Here is a 21540-nt window from a genome sequence, read left to right as displayed (position 1 = left end):
AGATACACTTCCAGCAAACGGGAAGTGGTGCTTGACATGGTCTTGGAAGAGGCGTACGTGAAGAAGAAAAAGGTGCTCATCTTGTGCGATGGAGTCAAACAAACAAAGTCTGGTGGCCTATTCGGATGGTCGTTTTCACAAGCCCCGATGAGGAATGGCTACGCGATATGAGTAAGAACCACAGCACTATCTTCATGCCCCTCTGGACTTGCTACGAGCCCCGACAATCCGCGATGGCGCTCTCTCTGGTTGGATCAAGGGGAATGAGCTCCATCAGCGACGAAGCTATTAAGACGCGATTCAAAACGTTCGGAGGCGTCACTCGCGAGTGCTTCTTACCCTCCGAGAGTTCTGTCGAGTGCGCGAAGAGTGACCTTCTCAGAGAGATCCACCAGATTTCCAGTCTGAAAGAGCTTTGCCAGGTCCTAGAGGGGGTGCGGACCCATAATGTCTACCAGACAGTGTTGCATCGTTTTCCCGTTGGTGTCAACGGGAGGTGTCTCCGTTTGTCGTCGAGAGTGTTGCGAAGCGTATGCTGAAACTAACCGACATGCTGCATTGCTAAAACTTCCAAGTCATGCTAGAATTCTCGCCACACGCGCAGGATGACTGGCAGCGACGCTCATTCTAAGGCGAGAAAGACCTTGAGCGGCTTAAGCTGCGGTGCCCGGCGGACGGCTCGAGGAGTTCCAGATATTCAGGCACAAGCGTGCGATACACCTCAAACGCGCAATTCGTAATAAACTGGGGGTACTGGGCCACCGACGAACCTGTCCTCTTCGTCGCTCGTTAATGAAGACGGCTGGCTGAACGAGTGTGATCCTGACTACCAGCAGCTGAAAGAGGGGAAGATATCCAGCGACACATCGATCCCTTTCTCGAGGCATGGAGACGATGGACATGTTGGCGTTCTTTGTGACGTCCCCGAGCGCACTTCGGGGGAGCATCGTTATCAGCTCTACGATAGTACGTGGCCCTCAATACTCGTGTTGCTGGTTTTATTTGCTAATTGCTACTTCTCGTTATATGACAGAGCGTGCGATGCGCTTGGGTTCCGCCTCATGGGGCATCGTCTTTTGTGCTGCTCTACTGTGTGTTGGGCTTGTTCTCCTCTTCCCCGTAGCGACAGCGATACCTGTTTCAGCTGTGATTGGGGTGGGGTGTCCGCGTACCAGTTCGTTCACGCTGCGGAGGACAGAAGGCTCTTCTGGATGGAGAAACGGGGCCAGGAACTTGACCACTCCATTGAAGTGATCTGCCGTCACTACTAGATCGACAGACTTTAGGCCCTTGTTCAGGTGGGGAATGTGTTCTGTGCTTCAGTGCGGGCTAGGGCTTTTGGCTGAGGCACGATTTGTGCTTGTGATTTTCAAAACGTGTGCTGGGCTTGTCCAAGTAAATTCCGGAGGACTCCATCTGCTGACCTCCCGTCATTTTTTGAATCACCACCAAGCACATGTACAGAGTCCTCTCGCTAGTGCGTGGGCTAGCTGTAATTATACGGCAGGCCCTAGCGTGAGGACACTTGGGCATTCAACAACACGTCGTAGACTAGTCACTGGATGCACATATAAAGCATTTCGACGTTGCCATTGCCCACGGCAACGCACAGAAAGCATGGTTGTCGGGCTTCCTACGGGCTTTCTGACTCGGACTCTGATTGGCGTAGGAGGAGGCAAACCTGCCTTGTCCTTGCCCGTGATTCCTGGCACAAATGTGCTCCCCAGGGAACACCTCGTGTAGGTGTTCTGGTATCGGAGCTCCTAAGAACACGAACGAGCAAAACCTGTACGATTCATGCCAAAGTTTTATCCAATCATATCGCTAGAAAATTTCAGCCCAGAACACGTTCTCCACTTGAACAAGGGCCGGAATAGCGCCGGTACGTATAAACTATAAGCTTGCACGGCCAGATTGAATAGAGTAGATGATAACCTGCCTCTGATTGGCCGGGCCAACTATAACCAGGTTATATCCTAAATTAACCTGGTTGTACCGCATTATTCGACCATGGCGCGCAGCCACTCGGACCGCTCGGCGGATCGCGGCGCGCGGCGTTCACATCGTTCCCGCTCGCGGTCGCCGTCGGTCTCCCGCTCGCGCACGTCCTCGCACCGCCGCTCGTCCAAGCGGCGCAGTCCAAGTCGCAGCCGCAGCCGCGAGCGGTCGCGACGCACGCACCGCCACAGTCAGAGCCATCGGCGCCACCGTTCGCGCTCTCGCTCTCGCTCCAGGGAGCGCCACAAGCGCAGACGGCGTGGAAGCGACGAGAAGCGAGACCGCCGCCGCTCGCGCTCCAGATCCAGGTCCAGGTCGGCGTCTAAGGCCAAGGAGAAGCGGCAGGAGGAGACGAAGGACAAGACGTCGCTGTCTGTGGCTCCCTCACAGGTTTCCAAGGCCAAGAAGCAACTGGACGAGGCGGCGGCTGATCAGGGGAAGCTGCAGACTGTGGAGAGTCAAGATGTAGCCATGCGGGACGTCGAGACGCAGCAGAAGGACCCATCGACGGAGGTCGCAGGGCGAGAGAGTAAGGACCAGGAGGCTGCGGTGACTACCGAGGAGACTGAGACTAGTAACGCTGTTAGTGTTGAGTCTGTTGAGAAGCAGGAGCTGCAGAAGGCTGGTGAGAAGGCTGTGGCATCCTCGAAGCCAGCACTGGACGTCAGCTCCATCAAGAAGGACATCCTGAAGGCGTTGGCCGACGCGAGGAGCACGATCGCGGTGATTAAGAAGAACGGAACGGGGACTTCAGTCGTCAACAGCCCGGCGCTCTCCCCATCAGCTACGAAGGCGGAGAAAGAGCAAGAGAAGACGGTGGAATCACCAGAGAAGAAGACGGAGGCTGTTAAATCCCCGCTGAAGACGGTGGTATCGCCGAAGAAGACTGCTTCTGCTACTGCTGCGACCTCTGCTGATGAGTTCGACATGTTCTCGATGGCAGCACTGGATGACCACGATGATGCGATGAACGGCGGCGCTGGCGTAGCTGCGATCACGGTGAATGAAGTGTCGCTGCAGTCGAACTGCGACGACGCGGAGGGGTATTACTCTACCACTATTGGAGAAGTGCTGAACGGGAAGTATCGTGTGCTCGGGACGGTCGGCAAGGGCGTGTTTTCGACTGTGCTGCGCTGCCAATGCATTACCCTGTTGAAGACTGGAGGCAGTGGATCGCTGAGCGTGGTGGCTGTCAAGCTCATCCGAAACAACGACATTATGCGCGACGCAGCGCAGACGGAGCTGAAGCTGTTGAACGAGCTGGGCGAGCGTGACCCGCGTGACAAGAAACACTGCATTCGGCTGCTCGACTCGTTCACCCACCGAAACCACGTCGCGATGGTCTTCGAGCCCATGCAGATGAACGTCCGCGAGGCCATGAAGAAGTTTGGTGGCAAGGGCGGCATTTCGATCCAAGCTGTGCGCGTCTTCAGCAAGCATCTTTTGATCGCACTCAATCATTTGGAGTCATGCGGAGTGATCCATGCTGGTAAGAGTGGACGTGAATTATGCTGGTGTGATGAAGAGATAAAGTCTAACTCCTTGGCATGGTCTTGCTTTGCAGATATCAAACCGGACAACATCCTGCTAGACGAAAAGCAAACGACCATCAAGCTGTGCGACTTTGGTTCAGCGTTTAAAGCCGATGCCGGGAAGCAGGACCCGACGCCGTACCTGGTCAGCCGCTTCTACCGCGCGCCCGAGATCGTGCTGGGCCTCGCCTACGACAAAGCGGTAGATATGTGGTCTGTCGGTTGCTGTTTGTATGAGATGTTCACTGGCAAAGTTATGTTTCCAGGGAGTACGAACAACGAGATGCTCAAATTTTTCATGGAGCTTAAGGGCAAGATCCCGAACAAGCTGATCAAGAAGCACCGCCAGGCATACATTGACCAGTTTGAGATGGAGCCGCATTTCACGGAAGATCTCAAGTTCTGCAGCCGCGAGAGCGACCGAGTCACGGGTAAGGAGCATCATGCGATTCTGTTGTCTTACGATTGTGTAGCTGAATTGTGTTTCATGTTGCATTTCAACCTCCAGGTAAGCCCATCTTGCGCTTGATGGAAACCATCAAGACCAAAAACGACCTCGCCAGCAGTCTGATGGCTGCGAAGAGCGCCACGGACGATCGGAAGCAGGTGCTGGAGCTCCGGAGCCTGCTGGACAGGATGTTCACCCTGGACCCGTCCAAGCGGATCTCCGTGCGAGACGCGCTGGCTCACCCTTTTGTGAAGGGGTAACGCTCGTAGTTGGCTTCGGTCGGTGTGGATACGTCGCTTTCGCGCGCGACGCCAGGTCTCTATGACACAAGCAAGGTGGGCACCAGGCTACATGCTTCTCTAGTCGAATAGTAATACCCATCAGGAACTCCATTTCGGATAAGGTATTAACCCAGCCTATCCTACGTCTTCAAAAAGCTGTGTCCACAGATATTATGCATAGGACTTCAGGTTTGTTACCGCAGGTCGATAAGCGTGTACCCCGCTACATACAGCCGAGATGTCGGCATCGACTGTCCTCCCTCGCGATGAGTCAATGCCATACCAGCCGGCCTCAGGGAAGTCTATGAGATGATCAGTGGACCTGTCGGCTGGTCCACCGTCAACTTGCGCCGCAATGCTGATCCAATTGCCGCTCTACTTCTGCTGGCGCCTAGGCGGCGGCGATCATTAGGATCTCGGCGACGTCGTGTTGCGCTCATGCTCTCTGGCCGCCGCAGCCGAAGCTTGCTTGATCCATATCAACAGGCGCGACTGCTCTCGCCAGCAGGTCTTTGGCGCGCGAGAAACCCCGGCGGGAAGCTCCGCTACGAGCTCTTCTCACCAGCGATGCCAAGTCGGCAGCAGCAGCAGCAGCAGCGCTGATCTTCTTGAACCCTGCGGTCCGTGCGGATCAGGAGGACAGGCCTGACGCATGTCCAGACGAAGGCCTGCAAGGCAAGGCAGGTGAGACTTTCACATGCGCCGCCCGCCTCAGCGAGGCCCGACCTACACTTGAACCGCGGCGAGAGATGCACGCCGGTAGAGAGGAGGCGCAAAAGAATTCCCCACCGTGGAGCGTAAACCGATTGCGCTCGTGGGCTTGCGCTCGATCATGCATCTTCCCCGCGCTCGTGGCCCAGAGCGCTCGGCCGGCGCTTCCTGGCGGCGAAGCATTCTCGCGTGCCGTCGCTCGGCGTCGGCGTCGAGCTCTCTGGCGGCCAGCGCCAGGCCGCGATGTAGGAGCGTGGCGGCCGGTTTCGTTGAACGCCGCGTTCAGTCTCTCGAGCGGCTTCTTCCGACCAGCGTCGGCGGCGGCTGCGAAGGGATCCACGCTGGCTGGGCTTGGAGACGAGAGGAGAAGCACGAGGAAGCGGAAGAAACTTTGAAACCACGTTACTGAATGGTGCGCTTACTACTGGTACATGCTATCTGACTGAAGTTCTGGAGGAAGGAGGAGGCACAAACACTCTATGCCCGCAGGGTGACCTCGTGGATCTTCTCGACGAGCTTGATGGGCGCGGAGAGCCCGAGGTAGCGCACGACCATGGCCGGCAGGTTGCCGCCCAGGTCCATGTGCGCGATGACGCTCATCTCGCACTCGTTGGGTTTGGTCGGGTGGGGCGTCACCACGTAGCCCGAGATCAGGATGGTCGCGCGCACGTAGCCCTTGCGCTCGGGCACGTACTCGACCGAGCGCGTGGCGATGAGGATGCGGCCGCTGGCCTCTTGGCGGTAGGTGGACACGACCGAGAAGTCGCGCGCCGCCGTGAACATGACCGACTTGGCCGTGACGCGGCGCACCTCGGACGCGTCGCTGAGCTTCTCCATGGCCTTGACCTCCTTGGTCATCTCGTCGAACTTGGGCACCATGTCGCAGCGCATGAGAAGCTGCGCGGCCTTGGCGGCGCTCACGTGCAGCGTGCCCGTCGTCTTCATGGTGTACCACTCGCTGCCGGCCACCTCGCCGTACACGACCTGGATGCCCTTGCTGGACGGGCCATCGCGCCAGCCGCTGGGCAGCACGTCCAGGCCCTCGTAGCGCGTCAGCAGCTTGCGGATGCTGTCCTCCTCGAAGGCCTGCACGTTGGCGCGCACGGCCGCGATAGGCGCCGGGATAGCGAAGGTCAGCGCCGACTCGCTCTCGCCCACGGGCGCCTCCTGCTGGGGCGCGCCCTGCTTGGTCTCCACGCCGCCGCGCGTGATCTCCACGGTGCTTTCGAAGGCCATGGCTCTTAGTAGTTGTGTGGGTGTGGTGAAGTGTCTTGCTGTGAGCAAATTCGAGAATGGCATTTCCTGACGCAGGCGCCGAAAGCTAAAGCCAGCCGACCTATCTTTGGCGCGCGGCCGCTGATTGGCCCAAAGCGCTTCGATGCGATACGCCCGCGCTGCGTCCCGCAAAGAGCGGTGCGCTCGCCGCCGTTTGCGTCCCTGCGCACAGCTCTTTCCGGGCCGGCGACCAAGGATTACGCGGAGAAAACCTGCGAGAATAGATGCTGCATGCGTTCCCGCAGGTTTCTTGGCAAGACGCTGAGACACGGCCCGCGCTGATTATGGGATTCGGGGGCCAAAAATAGGGCGGACCAAATCGGGCGCCGCAATGGCTTTGGCTCGACGTCCGCGCTCGGCCTCCAAGCCTCCGAGGCGCAAGATAAGCCCAGTCGGTGACTTCGCCTTACATATACATGTATTACCGCGTGCGCCAGCCGGCTCCGCGAGTCTCAGCTGACGCCCGCAGATGGCAAAAAATGTTGTGGCTGGGGGCTGCGGCTGGTCAAATTTGCAACTTGTGACAGCGCAGCAGAGGGCCGGCAGGTGGCCAGCCCCGCAGCTCCAACGCTTAGCAACTCAGCTTCTTGCAGTTGTAGCTGTTCGTGGCGGCCGAGCGAGTGAGTTTCGGCGGTCGGGCCGTCAAAAGCCAGCACATCGAGGCGGAGCGGCCCAAAAAGCGACTTTTTGGGCCGATTTGAGACGACCAACACTCTGGCGTATCTCGCGTTAGCTAACGCGGGCGGTTTGCGCTCCGATTCGGAGACTCCGAACAGCGCCGACTCCAAGCGCCTGGGCGCGGAGGCAAAACAGAGCTGCAGCCCGAGAACGGTGCCTGCTGCAGTTGGTATATGTAGTGCAGGCGGTGCCGCTGTAGAAGCTTGAGCGTGCGGCGGCTTGAAGCTTGCCGCCGCCGCAGGATAGTGTGTCCCAAGAGGCAGAAGCGACTTAATTATGGGACGCGTTGATGGGCGGACGGTGATTGCGCGCCGCAGATCAACGACTTATGCGCAAGGTCCCACTCTCGGGTCAATGCGAGAAGTGCACGCGTCTTGCAGTCTTACCTTCGCGCTGCTTCAGTCTTACCCTGCTTGGCCAGCCCCAATGCTCACCGCCGTCCATTGTATGTACACTTTTGCAGCGCTGTTGGCTGCTGCGGGGGCGGACATGACCGCGACGCGAGCGGGGTGGGGGGCGGTGCTGCAGCGGTGCCAACCCAGCGATGACATCAGTCCAGCGAGAGAGTTACATGGCACAGTACCATTACCATGCGCCTTGAGGCAGCGATACGACGTTGAAGCCGAGCTGTGAAACGCTGTCGCCTTGATTTAGAGCCTCATCGGCTTCAGACGTTGACAAGAGTGTATCAAAATAGCACTGTTAACAGTGTTGAATCAAATGTCGGCAATACCCAGACTTGAGCCGAGCTACAGTAGAATTTTCAGAGCTCAATATTGCAGCTAAAGTCCCAGAGATCTTGCCCCGTCGAGCATCAACCTCGACCACGCCCCTTGAAACCCCACGACGCCACTGCGGCCGTACTGTACACACCGCCCAAGCGTGTTAGAGTTTGGAAGGGTGGAGCTGATCTCGAGCTCAACGGGGATGATTTTTTTCTTAGGAACAACATCAAACTACTTCGCTGCAAGCTTGACACTCTTAGCCTTGCTAAGCCAGGTTAGCTGCATCGGAGCCTGTTGCGATCCCGGTGGCCAATTGGGCTTATAGCTTGGAATGGTGCATTAGAGCTTACTGAGTCAGTGCTGAGCAAAGATCTAGCTGTCGACGATTTTGACCGTAAACTTCAAGGTGCCATCATCACGTGCATCTCGCTGTGCGAGTCGCAGACCGAAATCCATCAGGCTGGGATCGGAAACCTGCCCAGCATTGCCGATCCATCTTCTTCAGCGAGAATGGACTCTACTGTAGGCTCGGGCTGGTTAACAGCATCGCCACCGCTCGCGTTCTACAGTAAGTACAGCAGTCCCGCTTTGCCGGCGCCTGCCGCTAAAACCGCCGTCGACCGACGCCGTATTGCGAAACTCGGCGGAGGTGGGGTACTGCAGAGCGGCAAGTGAACTCTCAACTTAAGAGTCTCAAGTTGGGAGTCTCAAGGTGCAGAAGCAACCACGACGCCGAGCCGCTGGCGCTGCTTGGCGCCCAGAGATACTCGAGAGACCCAACGAGTGTAGTTCCCTGGCAAGAGATCTACAACACGCGCAATTTTCTCCGCACTGCGGGGTCCGCCGAGAGCGGTGCGAGCTGCTCTCTGCTCACAGGGCGAACGGCGTTCGCTGGAGCGAGTCGCCTGAGAGGAACCAGTGACTACCGAGGATGTCCTTTAATCGACTACAGTGCAGAACACGACGGAGGCACGGGAGGAGGCGGAGAGGAAGCTGTTGGACGTGTGGGGGAGTGAGTACTACTACTGAGTAGCCAATTTACGCGCAATCTCGCTGAAGCGTTTGGTGGAGACGTGCACGGTGCAGCAAACTGGACGGCACTGTAAGCGGGGGGCAGGCGTTCACGTTGGCAGCGCGACAAGTCTTCGCCCCCCCCCCCCCCCGTGGCTGGCGAACATCCCGAGAACCAAGTAGCTGCTACAGATACAACTCTGGTTCTATCGATGACTATGGAGTTAGGTCGACGCTGTGCGTCGGTGATATTCACTTCTTCCTACATGTTGCCCGCCCTATCAGTCTCCCATTCCCGCAGCCGCTCGCCTACCTGGCACAGCCCGAGTCGCTGCCGCAGTCGCAGCTATCGGTCGCGCTCTCGCTCACGCTCTAGTGGACACGAAAGCCACGGCACGAGCGACCGTCCAGACCCAGATTCAGGACGCCATACCCCCAAGCCCACGGAAGAGCTGCCGCCCCTGCCGTTCACCAAAATGGCAAGAGTTTCTACGTGCACGAGTGCTACGACAAATACTACAATCTCGTGACGGAAATGCTGGCCGACCGCGCAAACTGCGTGACGGTGACGTGGACGCCAGGTGGGTTGAGCTCATCGATCGTGTACTTTGAAATTCGCAGGTATCGGCAAGTCCGTCTTCTTTCTACGCCTACTTCTTCCTCCGTCATCGGAAAGAGGAACCCAAGACTTGGGTCATCGCGGCGGCCTACCATCGAAGCAATCTGATACTAGCCACTCTTTTCAAGGGAAGCGACGAAGGAGAACCGCTGCGCCCAACTGAAGACACCATCCTCGACGCCCTCGAAGAGGTTACTGCAAGGAAGAAGAAGGTGATTTTCTTGTGAGATGAAGCTCCACCATCACATCGCGGAGAGTGTCAGATGGTCGTATTCACAGACCTGAATGAAGAGTGGCTACGCGCGGTGAGGAAGGATTACAGCACTATCTTCATGCCTCTGTGGACGCTCAAGGAGCTCCAACAGGGCGCAAGGTTGCTCTCGCTCGCGGGATCACTAAATGCCAGTGACGATGCTCTGGAATCGCCGTTCAACACTTTCGGTGGTGTGGCTCGCGAGTGCTTTTCGTCCTCGGAAGATTTTGTCGAGTATGCGAAGAGTAATCTTCTCGACGAGATCAAGCGATTCACCAGACTGGAAGACCTACAGGTTCTCGTCAAGGGGGTACCGCCGCGCGGTATTATCTGTTATCGTGCTCTTCACTGCTGCCCGGTTGATGCCAAAGCGACGAGGATGGAGACGAAACTCGCGTCTCCGTTTGTCGTGGAGAGAATTGCGAAGCGTATGGAATTAACCCGATTGCAATAGAGAGCAGTTGTGCCAAAAGCATTCCGCAGGGCTGTTCACCGTACAAAAGTGCCGGAATAGCGTGGTGACAAAGGTTAGAGAGCGATCACCACCATTCGTGTATTATTTCGCGGGGTTAATTGTCGCAGTCTCGTGAATACGCATACTGCTGAACGAGCGAGTGGTCCTCCAGACTTTTAACGAGCTCATCGCACGAGCAATTGCCATCTGCCCCAATAAGGTCCTCCACTACGCGGTTAATATCGCCTGAAGGCACGAGTGGGTCCCCGAAAAAGCTCGCAACGGCAGCGATTGTTGTGAGAGCAAAAATCAGCGCGTCAGGAGATAATCCCCCTTCGAATCCAGGCGAACTGTCCGCGTCGCTAGCGAATTGCAGTGCAGCTTGAAGCTTGACGTCGAGAGGCCCCCGAAGCAAGACCGAAGCTCCAATTAGAAACTGGGTGGCGAGGACTCGCTCGTCCCCCGTGCGATCCATCAGCGTGAACAATCGATCGAAAATGGCGCGGTCAGAGGCTGCGAAATTGACGCTGTTCAGTGCCGCCTCGAATTCCTCGCAGCCCAGATCCGCTTCTCTTGTCGCCAAGTCGCCCTCCTCCCTGGAGTCCTCAGAGCACCACATGGCTTGCAGCGCCTGGAGCTGTACCAATGTGACTGCAAGTGAAACGAAAAAGGCATATTTACATTAGTTCAGCATTGAGAAACTCCCTTTTGTTAATTAAGCGATAGGCGTTCAACTTGCACGTACACTGCGTGATCTCCGCGACGGCTGCCACGGCCAAGGGGCTGTCCTTGCAGTCGCGGCCATCCGCAGGCTGCGAGATCGCGACGCCCATAGCTGGCGGAATGCGAAGTTTTAGCGGCGGATTCCTGCACCGACGCTCCAGACCCAAGCGTCGCACCAAAGGCAAACGGCTCGACTATTATTATGGAGAACGCGGTGAGAGCGACGCATCGATATCACCTCACACAAGTTCGTCTCTCTGAGCACTGGAAAGCCTGCTCGATTTGCACTGTGAGCGACGTACCAAGTTTCCCACTTGCGTTTTCCCCAGTTTGCACTTCCCTCAAAATGGCTACGTTCAACTTCAACTGGACATATACAAAACCCAAGTAAGCTGGATTTCAGCCAATGGTGATACAGGACGTCCTCGAGCCGTTACTTTCCAACGGAACTCCTTGCTGTGCGAGCGCTAAATGCGACGCTCAAGCTCTGCGTGAATCCACGCACACCGGTGGCTTCTTATCTCGGAGGGGGCAAGTCGGCTCGTGTGAGGTGAAGCTGCAGCCGCCGTCCGTCGGTTATTTCAATCGCTGACCGAGTCAACGCATTCTCTGGAGTGCAACGGGTCTCCACTCGCTGGGAGGAAGATCAGCCGCATTGGTTTGCCCAAGCAAGAGTGAGATCCGCCACGTGCACGTGCGGTCCATGGGCAGCAATGGGGGGGCCTCCTCGGCCACGGCCGCCAAGATGGAGCCCCGTGCAGCTCCCCAGGCGCCGGCGGCTGCGGTGGAGCCTCGCGTCGCCTTCCTGAACGACAAGGATGCCAACCAGCAGCTCATCACATCCAAGCAGTACGCGCGCAACGTCATGGTCACCTCCAAGTACACGGCCGTGAGCTTCGTGCCCAAATGCATCTTCGAGTTCTTCCGAGTCGTGGCCAACGTCTACTTCCTGCTCATCTCCGTGCTGCAGGTGCGCATAGCTCTCTAAAGCTACAGCTTTCTCTTTTTTTTACAATCCTCCTTGAATATGCCCATTTAGCTAGCGACACCATGGTCGCCGACGAATCGATTCACGACGGCTGGCCCCCTGCTATTTGTCCTACTAGTAACAATGGTGAAACAGGGGAGCGAGGACTTCAAGCGCCACCAGGCAGATGAGAAGCAGAATCGCCGCTTGTGTCGGGTAACCAGCCTCTTTTCCTCGTTTTATCGAGCTAGTTTTGCTAGGGTGCTGAAAGACGCTATGCATTTGTCATTTGTCAATAGATCATTAACACAGGTGGCCAGACGGAGATGATCGCGTGGCAGGATTTACAGGTCGGCCAGCTCGTGTGCGTGGAGAACCATGAAGAACTACCCGCAGACGTGGTGATCCTCGCCACTTCCGAGGAAGAAGGCAGGTGCTTCATTGAGACGTCGAATCTGGACGGTGAGACCAATCTCAAGCGCAGGATAGCGGTCAAGCCCACGGCTCAACTTGTCGGCTGGCGCGAGCTCCACGGCGATGGTTTATCGCAAGAGGCTGTGTGTGCTTCAGCAGTGCGTCGACTGCGCGGGTCAGTGGAGCACGAACAGCCCAACAATCAGCTGTACACATTCACTGGGCGTCTGCTACTTAACGAGGGCGGTCGGGGCGAGACCGCTGTGCCTCTGGGCCCCGAGAACTTGCTTCTTCGAGGCTGCAACTTACGAAGTTGCGCGTTTATCGTCGGGCTCGTAATTTTCACGGGCAGTGAGACTAAGTTGCTGCAGAATTCACGCGCCGCTCCATCGAAGCAGAGCAAACTCTACCGCACTGCGAACCGCTGTATGCTGTTGATCTTCACTACAATGTTCGCGCTCTGTTTGGCGAGTGCGATCGCCGCTGCGTCTTGGAGCAGCCACAACGCCAGCCGCGTGTGGTACTTGCCTTTCATCAAGGAGGGCGACGGCGCGGACGACTTCATCGTCAACTTCTTCACCTTCCTCATCCTGTACAACAACCTTGTACCCATTTCGCTGTACGTCTCGCTCGACATCATCAAGGTGCTGCAGGCGAATCGGATCACGTCGGACGCGAGCATGGTGTTCGAAGGGACCCACGCCGTGGCGCGCACCTCGGAGCTCAACGAAGAGCTCGGCCAGGTCGAGTACGTCTTCAGCGACAAGACGGGCACGCTCACGTGCAACGTCATGGAGTTCCGCAAGTGCTCGATCGGTGGCATTTCGTACGGATTCGGCACTACGGAGATCGGTCGAGCTGTGGCTGCACTGGCAAGTGTGAAGACGCACGCGACTTCGGGTGCATCGAGGCAGACGTCGTCCCCAGCGAAGGCGAAGATCAACCCGCTGGGGTTCATCGGCGAAGGGAGCGGGAGTGCTGTGCGGCTCGACATCAACTCGACGGACGATATCCGTGAGATTATATCGTCCGCAGGGCCGACTCACTCAATGATTCCATTCGAGGAAGGCGGCGATCCGAAAGATGCCCAGGTGCACTTCGATCCCAGCATTCACTTTGATGACCCGTGTCTACTGCGATCGCTGTACGCTGGGGGGAAGCAAGGTGAGCTCATCAATGAGTTCCTCACGCTGCTGTCGATCTGCCACACCGTGATCCCCGAGACCGACTCCAAGACGGGCGCTGTCACGTATCGAGCTTCATCCCCGGACGAGGAAGCGCTGGTGAAGGCTGCGAAGTGCCTCGGCTACAACTTCGTGGCCCCTGCACCGCTCATGAAGGTGGAGATATCTCGCAAGCAGTCTCTGCTTCCACCCCATCTGACGCCGCAGTACAAGCCTGAACCGACTAACAAGTGCTTCACGATTGTGAACGTGAACGAGTTCAACTCGACGAGGAAGCGAATGTCAGTTGTGGCGGTGAACGAGGAGACCCACGAGTACATTTTGTACTGCAAAGGCGCCGACAACATGATGCTCGAACGGGCCGCAACGGGGCAGAACGATGGCGACGCTGCAGATCACGCCAAACTGGTTGGACACTTGAAGAACTACGCGCGTGAAGGATTGCGTACGCTGGTACTTGGCCGTCGTGTCCTCACTGAAGGAGAATACAAAGAGTACAATAAAGCGTACATTGAAGCGTCGACGTCACTCGAAGACCGCGAAGCTAAGCTGGATGCGTGTGCCGAGCTGGTGGAGCGGAACATGCAGTTGCTGGGCGTGACTGCTATTGAGGATAAACTGCAGGACGGAGTTCCCTCCGCCATCTTCGATCTTGCGCAAGCAGGAATCAAGGTCTGGGTGCTCACGGGAGACCGAGAGGAGACTGCCATCAACATCGGACACGCGTGTCGGCTTATCAACGACAAGATGCAGTTGCTGTACGTGAATGCCGAGCGCATTGATGCACTGAGCGCGCAGCTCGACGCATTGCACGAGACACCCGAGATCCAGCGCCTCATTCGAAGCGAGCAGGTAGCCGAAAATCTAGCCATGGTTTGCGACGGTAAAGCGCTCGTGCACATTTTCCCGTCGCGTGACACGCGCGTGAAGATGTCAGCAGAGGCGGTCGAGCGTGTTAAACTGCTGAGCGAGAAGCTGCTGGACATTGCGCGCGTCTGCAAGGCGTTGATCGCCTGCCGTGTGAGTCCGTCACAGAAGGCGGAGATCGTTCAGCTCGTACGCAAAGGAGGGCGTCCAGGCAACAAAGCCCAGCAGCCGATCACGCTCGCTATTGGGGACGGAGCCAACGACGTCAGTATGATTCAGACGGCGCATGTCGGCGTCGGAATCTGCGGCAAAGAAGGAGTGCAGGCTGTGAACGCCAGCGACTACGCCGTGGCTCAATTTCGGTTCTTGACGAGACTGGTGCTGCTACACGGGCGATGCAACTACAAACGCGTGTGCAAAGTCATCCGCTACTCGTTCTACAAGAACATCGCGCTCGTGATCAGCCTCTTCGTCTTCAACTTCTTCAATGGACAGTCAGGCGCTCCGCTCTTCGAGAGTTTCGTGATGGCAGGCTGGAACTTCTTCCTGGCCCTCCCCATCATCGTCATTGGCGTCTTCGACCAGGACATCCCCGAGGATGTGGTGCTCAAGTTCCCGCAGCTCTATCGACGCGGGCAGTTTGACAGCGACCTGAACATGCGCGTCTTCGCTCGCACTATTATCAACTCGGTCGGTCACGCGCTCATCTGCTTCTTCGGGTGTTACGCGGGTACTTTGCTGGCGTCGCAGGGGCTGTACGTGCTCGGAACACTATTCTATACGGCGCTGCTGGGCACCATGAAGCTCAAGGTCGTGCTGCTGTCGCTCAACTGGAACAAGTATCACTTCGCAGTCATGACGTTCAGCATCTGGCTCTTCATCTTCTTCCTGCTGGTCTACCCGCACTTCACCTTCATGAGCTACGACATGTACGGGGTGCCCTCGCACATGATCCGAATTCAGCGCTACTGGACTCTGCTGCTGCTGTGTCCCGTGGCTGCGATGACCATCGACTTCACCGCCACTGCGGCCCAGCAGCAGTTCCGACCGACTGCTGAGGACATTCTGCGCGAGCGATTTCGCTCCAACAAGTCGAAGCGCGTCGGTGACTCCGTGGCCCCCATGGCCCCAACGCACGAGTCCAGCTCCCCCTCCATCGACCGACTGTTTCTAGCGGGGCAGTCCATCGACGAAGACAACAAGAGCGACAGCAAAGGCAGTAAGGACGGCAAGCCCACAGCTTTCGCCGTGACAGCCCAACCACCGTCATCCAATCGACGTACCGGCAGCTCCAACAGCTTACCGCTGTACGACTCGTTCAAGGCCAGTCTGCCCCAGCCTGAAGCCCGTACGTTCCGCAGTAACTCGAAGGTGAAGGTGAAACCTGCATAACTTCGCGACTGACTTGCTTTAATTCGTGCGTGCTGATTGATGCAGGGAGTAGCTTCGCCTTCAACGGGCTGGATGAGCCGTCACGCAGACATGCTTCGGGTGACTTGCCAGCTCAAGAGGCCGTGACCATGCGCGTGCTGAGCTTCCAGCGCACTCGCCGACCCAGTCGCTCCAGCTCCTTGAGTCGCCTACCTGCCGTCGTCGTAGCACCGGAACTCGCGTCCTCGTCGCGCCGTGACAACAGTTAAAAGGAGGCGTAAGCTCTTAGCAGCAATTTTTCAATCAAACCCACAGCAGACAGAGTCGTACAGCTCGTAGCTCGCCCGTGGCATTAATTGTTCGGCACAGCGCCTCAAATACTTCGTATGCGTACAGTAAAACGCAGTCTTCCCCAACAGCTTACAATTATTGTGCCGTTCAGTCGGGTTACGAGTTAAAATGAAGGGGACCAACCCCCCGATTGAAAAATCGGGAGGGGGTTGGTGATCTGACTCCGCTTTTCAATTGAAAGCGAGGGAAAGCGATAGCGCTTTTCGAGCCGAAGTCCCGCCATTCGGAACCTCGAATGAAAACGAGAGCAAAACCGAAGGAGCAAAGCACAGGAAAACCGGACCCCGATTTTATGGGTTCACGCTAAAACAATTCGCGAGGGCTTGCAATGTGAATCCATCGACGGAGTCGACGCTTGGCTGTTTGCTTAGCCTATTCACAATTGTCTGCGCTAGACACAGCGTACGAGGAATCCAATCTGCAAAGCGGCCGCTGGGAAAGATCCGACACCTTTTGTGTTGATCTAGACAAGAATCGGATTTCTCTTTCGTTGTTGATCTTGACTCGGTCGAACATTTTACAACTGCTGAAATCGTTGATCATGTAAAGCCTCCTGATCCCAACATCGTGGAGGTTGAGCGGAAGTTATAATACCAGATCTTCATTTTGTAGGAGTGTTGCATGGTTAACCGCGTATGATGAGAAGAAAAAAAACATGATCACAGCACGAGTGCAAAACGAAGTACTTGTATATTTTTTTGGCAACTCAATGAGCGATGCACTGCTGTTCTGGTGATTATGACAGTACTTTTACATGTACGTAGCTTGTTGAACAACTCACGAGGAGGGTAGTCAGGAGAGCGACGAATCCGATACTGAGCAGTTGAACGGCAACCCCAAATATGAAGAGTGCCGCGATGAATACGACGGTGCGCAGTATCCTGTCGAAAGCTAGCCGCTTCTTGAGACGCCCCTCGTTCTTGTGCTTCTCGGTGAGAATGACCACGGTCACATCGTAGGCCACTGGAGCAGGCCAGACTTGTGACATCCTGGATGGGTTGCTTTCGGCTTGGAGACTTGAGCAGGAGCTGGCAAAGTCGAGAGTGATCACTTGCGTTTTACTATTGCGGACGACATGTGTGTCATACGGCTCGGTCGTTTCAACAATGCAATGTGGCCGGCTCACTACTAGACTTCCTTCTAGAGAGTTTGGAAGGGAACTTCCACTGCACGACAACCACACTGCAAGCAGTAGCTGAAGGGCGAACCCATTTCGTTTAATGCAGCCCCTATTGCTTTCTATCTCTTGAGGTGCTTGCGCTTGATGTTGTCCATCCAGTTGAGCTGGTCCAGCGTCACCTCGCCACTGAGCGCGTGGACGAACAGCCGGGGCGACGTGGCATCGTCGTCCCTGTCAACAGCCCCCTCCTTCATGAAGAAGGACGTCCGCATCGCGTCGTCCTTGGCGCTGTCCATGTTGATCTTGCCCGTGGACGCCGACGCAGCAGCCATCGCCCCCTCCTGAGCACGGAGCTCGCCTGTGAACACCGCGTAGTCCTCGTCCAGCTGGTCCATCTCACTGCTGGCGAACTCACAGCCGTCCCCAACCGTGACCTTGGTGCCGTGCAGCTCCACTTCAATGGGCGCAGCAGGCTGCAGCGAGACCCGCACGTTGCCTCCCACGAGGATGCTGCTCCTGGCGTCGTTCGTCCACGAGTCGAAGTGGGCCACGACGTCGCACTTGTCCCCGCCGTCCTCCACCTCCAGCGCGCCCGTGACGCTGTCCACCTGCACGCTCTTGAGTCCGTCGCTGGACACTCGCAGGTATCCGTGCACGTTGCCCACACGCAGCGCGGCCTCCCCGCTCTGGTTCGTCGACACGACGCTGCACGTGGCCGCGTAGATGGCTCCGAAGTCCGACTCGGCCGGCGCGCCCTTGCCCAGCTTCACGTCGGCTCTGCCGGCCATGAGCCTCTTGCAGCTGACGCTCTCGTTGGCCTCGAGCCTCACGGTCTCCCCCTCCACCAGGGCCGTCACCTGGATGCGGCCGCCGTTGGTCTTGAGACTCACGGCCTTGCCGCGCAGCTTGTTGACGGAGACGTCCCCGCGGCCCACGACCACCTTGACGTCGCCCTCGATCTTGTCCCGCAGCGCGACGCTGCCGTTGGCCACCGCCACGTTGAGGTCGACGGTGTGGGGCAGCAGCAGCTGCACAGTCGCGTCCTCTCCGCTCTTCTTGGTCACGCGCAGCGTTCTGACGGGTTCAGAGCTGTCGTCGGCGCCCTCCTCGACGGAGAAGAGGCTCTGCACGTCCGCAGCGCTGGCAGAGGACACGCGCAGAGAGAAATCCTCGGCGCTCAGCACGGGGACGACCTCCAGGTGCGTGCGCGCGGCGTCCGCGGCCTGGAACTGCACGCGGCACCGGTGCGCCAGGTGGGACAGCGACAGCGACGAAGGCGTAGCAGCGGCGGCGCTGGACAGGAGGTGGTGGCCGCAGCGCCGCCGCAGCAGCAGCGAGGCACTCGTCCGGCGCAGCATCTTTGGGGGGTTTAGTCCGCTCTGCGCTGTGTAAATTTGATCGGACCAAATCACAAATTATACGTTTTGGGCATGGTACCATGTACCACTGGCGCTCCTGGCCAGTGGCGCCGCCCTCCACCCAGAACTAACAGATAGCGGCTGGGTCTGCTCTTCCTCTTCGCCCCTCTCCTCCTGCTCGCTCGCCCCCGTAGACTGCAGCCATGCGCCCGATCCTGCTCAAGGGCCACTCCCGGTCGCTGACCATGATCAAGTACAACCGCGAGGGCGACCTGCTCTTCTCGTGCGCCAAGGACCACACGCCCAACCTCTGGTACAGCGACACGGGCGAGCGCATCGGCACGTACGTGGGCCACTCGGGCGCCGTGTGGGCCTGCGACGTGAGCTACCACTCGGAGCGCCTGCTGACGGCCGCGGCCGACGCGTCGGTCAAGCTCTGGGACGTGCAGACGGGCGAGGAGCTCTTCTCGTTCCAGCACACGGGCCCGGCCCGCAGCGTCAACTTCGCCACGGGCGACAAGAAGTTCGTGTCGGTGGCCGACAAGTTCTCGGACCGGCCCGCGGCCGTGTTCGTGTACGAGCTGGCGGCCGACCTGGCCCAGCAGAGCGCCGAGCCCGTGCTGACCATCGCCAACCACGGCCACGAGGGCCGCATCACGGGCGCCTACTGGACGCCGCTCAACGAGGCCATCATGACCACGGGCGGCGACGGCTGCATCAAGCTCTTCGACCCGCAGACGGGCGAGCTGCTGGAGAGCCACGACATCCACACGGGCGAGATCACGAACGTGGCGTTCAACAAGACCAAGACGCTGGCCATCACGTCGTCCAAGGACAACACGGCCAAGCTGCTGGACGTCGAGACCATGAAGGTGCTCAAGGTGTACGAGACGGACCGCCCCGTCAACTCGGCCGCCATATCCCCCATCAAGGAGCACGTCGTGCTGGGCGGTGGCCAGGAGGCCATGAGCGTCACCACCACGTCGGGCCGCGTCGGCAAGTTCGAGGCCCGCTTCTTCCACATGGTCTTCCAGGAGGAGTTCGGCCGCGTCAAGGGCCACTTCGGCCCCATCAACACCATCGCCTTCCACCCCAACGGCAAGAGCTACGCGTCCGGCGCCGAGGACGGTTATGTGCGACTCCACCACTTCGACAACGACTACCTCAAGCTCGATGCTAAGAAGTAAGAGGCCGGCTAGTGGACGAGTGCGGCGAGAATGAAGCAGGCAGACAGACAGCAGTACAGGTGGACGACATCGCGGACAGGTTGGACAAGAGTGTTTTTTGGGCTTTTAACGCCTTAGCTTCGGACGAGGTCAAGGCAGATTTGTGTTGTCGGGCTGCTCGCTGGCTTGCCCGAGTCGTCGCCCAGGCGGAGTGCAGTCGCGAGGAGCTTGGCCCGATGCAGTGATAGCAGGACAGAGCTCTCCACCCGTGCACGTCTGCTGCCCGTAGGTAGTTTTAATGCAGCCATTTTACTTCCATTGACGGGTGTCATGTAGCCATGTTGGAGTCAGTGAAGCCATATCGGATTCGCAAGGTGAGCCAAATTTATCGCGTAGACCTTATCCATTTCGGCTCGCAGGCAGCTAGCTAGTCCGTGACCGACAAGAGGCGGAGGAGGAGATTCAGCGTCGCCAATGAGTTGGCGAGGCGCGAGAGCCATCGCGTACTGGGCGTGGGGTGGTGAAACGTTCGATGGACTTGAGTGCCTTGGCGACGATCACTTCGGAATCAACTGTCTTCAACGCACAACTCACCAGCAAAAGCTCATCTCAGAATGGAGGAGGCCATGCACTTCCTGGACGAGCTCAAGGGCAAGTACCTGCACCAGGTGGAGCAGGCCATGTGAGTTGCATCTGGTGATCTCCAGTCCATCATCCTACATGGCAGAATGGCTAACGATTCGGGGTTTGTGCCTTCAGCGAGGACTGGGACTACCAGGACTTCTCGCCGGACAAGCGCTGCGCGCTGCTCGAGAACGAGGAGGAGTACGACACGCGCGATGGCCCAGACGAAAGCCAGGTCATTAAGCCCATCCCCAAGTCGGTTCGCAAGGCGTGGGTGGGCCTTACACCCGATGCCGAGCTCGAAAAGTGAGTGCAGCTTGCCCTCATGTATTCTGAAGAGTTGGATACTGACGGGTTTCATTGTAGTTTTGACTGTGCTCAAGCCGCAGTGAAGCTGTGCGGATACGAGTCCAAGCTCGTGGCTGTGTGCACGCCACCCGGAGGTATCCAGGGCATCCCCGACGCTGAAAGTGTGCGGCGGCTACTTGCACAGATTCCTCGGCTGGACGCGGCAAATGTGAGTGCGGCTTTTGCCGCGCGACTGCAGGACGACGACGCACAGCACTCGTGGCAAGTGCGCGCCAAGGCGATCGTCTTGATGCAGATGCTGGCTGAGATCAAACCGTTTGCGGCGCGATACATTCCGGCCTTCCTCGCCGACCAAGGCCTATTGAAGCAGCTCGAAGCCCTTCGTACTGGCAATTACAAGCCGGTGGTCCGTGAGGGCGCGCGCAAGCTGCTGTCGTTGATCCGCTCGAATGGCGCGAACCCAGCCTTTGTTCCCAAGGAAAGTCCGATGACGAAGCCTCACGTGCGCCACGTGCAGCTCGGTAACAAGCCGAAGAAGAACGCCAACAAGCCAGCCCCTCCGATCCAGCCGCAGCCGTCCAAGCTCACGATGTCGCCGGGTAAACTGGCGGTGAACAAGGTGTTCAAGCCGGAGCCCATCATGTCCAAGGGCACCTCACTGCGTGTTCACAGCGCCAGACCGTCGTTGGTCATGAGTCCGAAGGTCTCGCAGGCCGTCCAGGCTTCGTGGAGACGCCGCAACAGCGTGACGAAGTCCGATCACGAAGACGATGACAACCTCATGCCCTACCAGAAGATCCAGCAGACTGCGGCCGCTAGAAACTCGTGGATTTATGGTGGTGGTGCAGGGCAAAGTGGAGGAATGACGCGACAATCCTCGATCACCACTTCGAGCTCGAGACTGGACAGCGGGCGACTCAGCGCGTTCTCCTTCGTCCAGTAGAAACTCGGAAGCTGGACAAGCCTTCGTTGCACATACATGACATGACGGTAGCCACTTCTCGAATTCTTAACCATGTAGCAGGAAAAGTCTGCAAATAATACGCAAGTTCATCACCTTCTTACGCCATTTTCACCCTGCAGTTTGTCCTCAATATTTAT

The 21540-nt window shown here is 57.7% G+C and overlaps 7 protein-coding genes across 7 annotated transcripts; 4 read left to right on the top strand and 3 right to left on the bottom strand.

The window, feature by feature from the left end:
- Nucleotides 1-2010: 2010 nt before the first annotated feature.
- PHYSODRAFT_341673 (hypothetical protein) lies at nucleotides 2011-5365 on the top strand (the record flags this gene model as incomplete). Its single annotated transcript, XM_009540013.1, has 7 exons — nucleotides 2011-3487; nucleotides 3563-3732; nucleotides 3769-3961; nucleotides 4039-4234; nucleotides 4768-5049; nucleotides 5120-5215; nucleotides 5257-5365. The coding sequence occupies 7 exons, from the start codon at nucleotides 2011-2013 to the stop codon at nucleotides 5363-5365; spliced, it is 2523 nt and encodes an 840-aa protein (XP_009538308.1).
- An 82-nt stretch (nucleotides 5366-5447) lies between these two features.
- Nucleotides 5448-6206, bottom strand: PHYSODRAFT_319813 (hypothetical protein; the record flags this gene model as incomplete). The annotated part of the gene is made up of 1 exon (XM_009540012.1): nucleotides 5448-6206. The coding sequence occupies one exon, from the start codon at nucleotides 6204-6206 to the stop codon at nucleotides 5448-5450; it is 759 nt and encodes a 252-aa protein (XP_009538307.1).
- A 3894-nt stretch (nucleotides 6207-10100) lies between these two features.
- On the bottom strand, nucleotides 10101-10818 carry PHYSODRAFT_341670 (hypothetical protein; the record flags this gene model as incomplete). The annotated part of the gene is made up of 2 exons (XM_009540011.1): nucleotides 10101-10636; nucleotides 10731-10818. The coding sequence occupies 2 exons, from the start codon at nucleotides 10816-10818 to the stop codon at nucleotides 10101-10103; spliced, it is 624 nt and encodes a 207-aa protein (XP_009538306.1).
- A 635-nt stretch (nucleotides 10819-11453) lies between these two features.
- Nucleotides 11454-15780, top strand: PHYSODRAFT_532111 (hypothetical protein; the record flags this gene model as incomplete). Its single annotated transcript, XM_009540010.1, has 5 exons — nucleotides 11454-11678; nucleotides 11748-11891; nucleotides 11975-14266; nucleotides 14309-15492; nucleotides 15582-15780. 5 exons carry the CDS (start codon nucleotides 11454-11456, stop codon nucleotides 15778-15780), a joined length of 4044 nt encoding a protein of 1347 aa, XP_009538305.1.
- A 1324-nt stretch (nucleotides 15781-17104) lies between these two features.
- On the bottom strand, nucleotides 17105-18253 carry PHYSODRAFT_389918 (hypothetical protein; the record flags this gene model as incomplete). The annotated part of the gene is made up of 2 exons (XM_009540009.1): nucleotides 17105-18010; nucleotides 18137-18253. Coding segments are annotated over 2 exons (1023 nt in total), but the record flags the coding sequence as incomplete, so codon positions are not given.
- A 290-nt stretch (nucleotides 18254-18543) lies between these two features.
- On the top strand, nucleotides 18544-19707 carry PHYSODRAFT_551045 (hypothetical protein; the record flags this gene model as incomplete). The annotated part of the gene is made up of 1 exon (XM_009540008.1): nucleotides 18544-19707. The coding sequence occupies one exon, from the start codon at nucleotides 18544-18546 to the stop codon at nucleotides 19525-19527; it is 984 nt and encodes a 327-aa protein (XP_009538303.1). The 3' UTR covers nucleotides 19528-19707.
- Nucleotides 19708-20120: 413 nt separating this feature from the next.
- On the top strand, nucleotides 20121-21382 carry PHYSODRAFT_531620 (hypothetical protein; the record flags this gene model as incomplete). Its single annotated transcript, XM_009540007.1, has 4 exons — nucleotides 20121-20188; nucleotides 20266-20436; nucleotides 20497-20941; nucleotides 21014-21382. 4 exons carry the CDS (start codon nucleotides 20121-20123, stop codon nucleotides 21380-21382), a joined length of 1053 nt encoding a protein of 350 aa, XP_009538302.1.
- Between the last annotated feature and the right edge of the window lie 158 nt (nucleotides 21383-21540).

The sequence above is a fragment of the Phytophthora sojae genome (assembly GCF_000149755.1).
Source record: "Phytophthora sojae unplaced genomic scaffold PHYSOscaffold_14, whole genome shotgun sequence".
NCBI lineage: Eukaryota > Oomycota > Peronosporomycetes > Peronosporales > Peronosporaceae > Phytophthora > Phytophthora sojae.
This window is presented reverse-complemented; position numbering and strand designations above follow the sequence as displayed.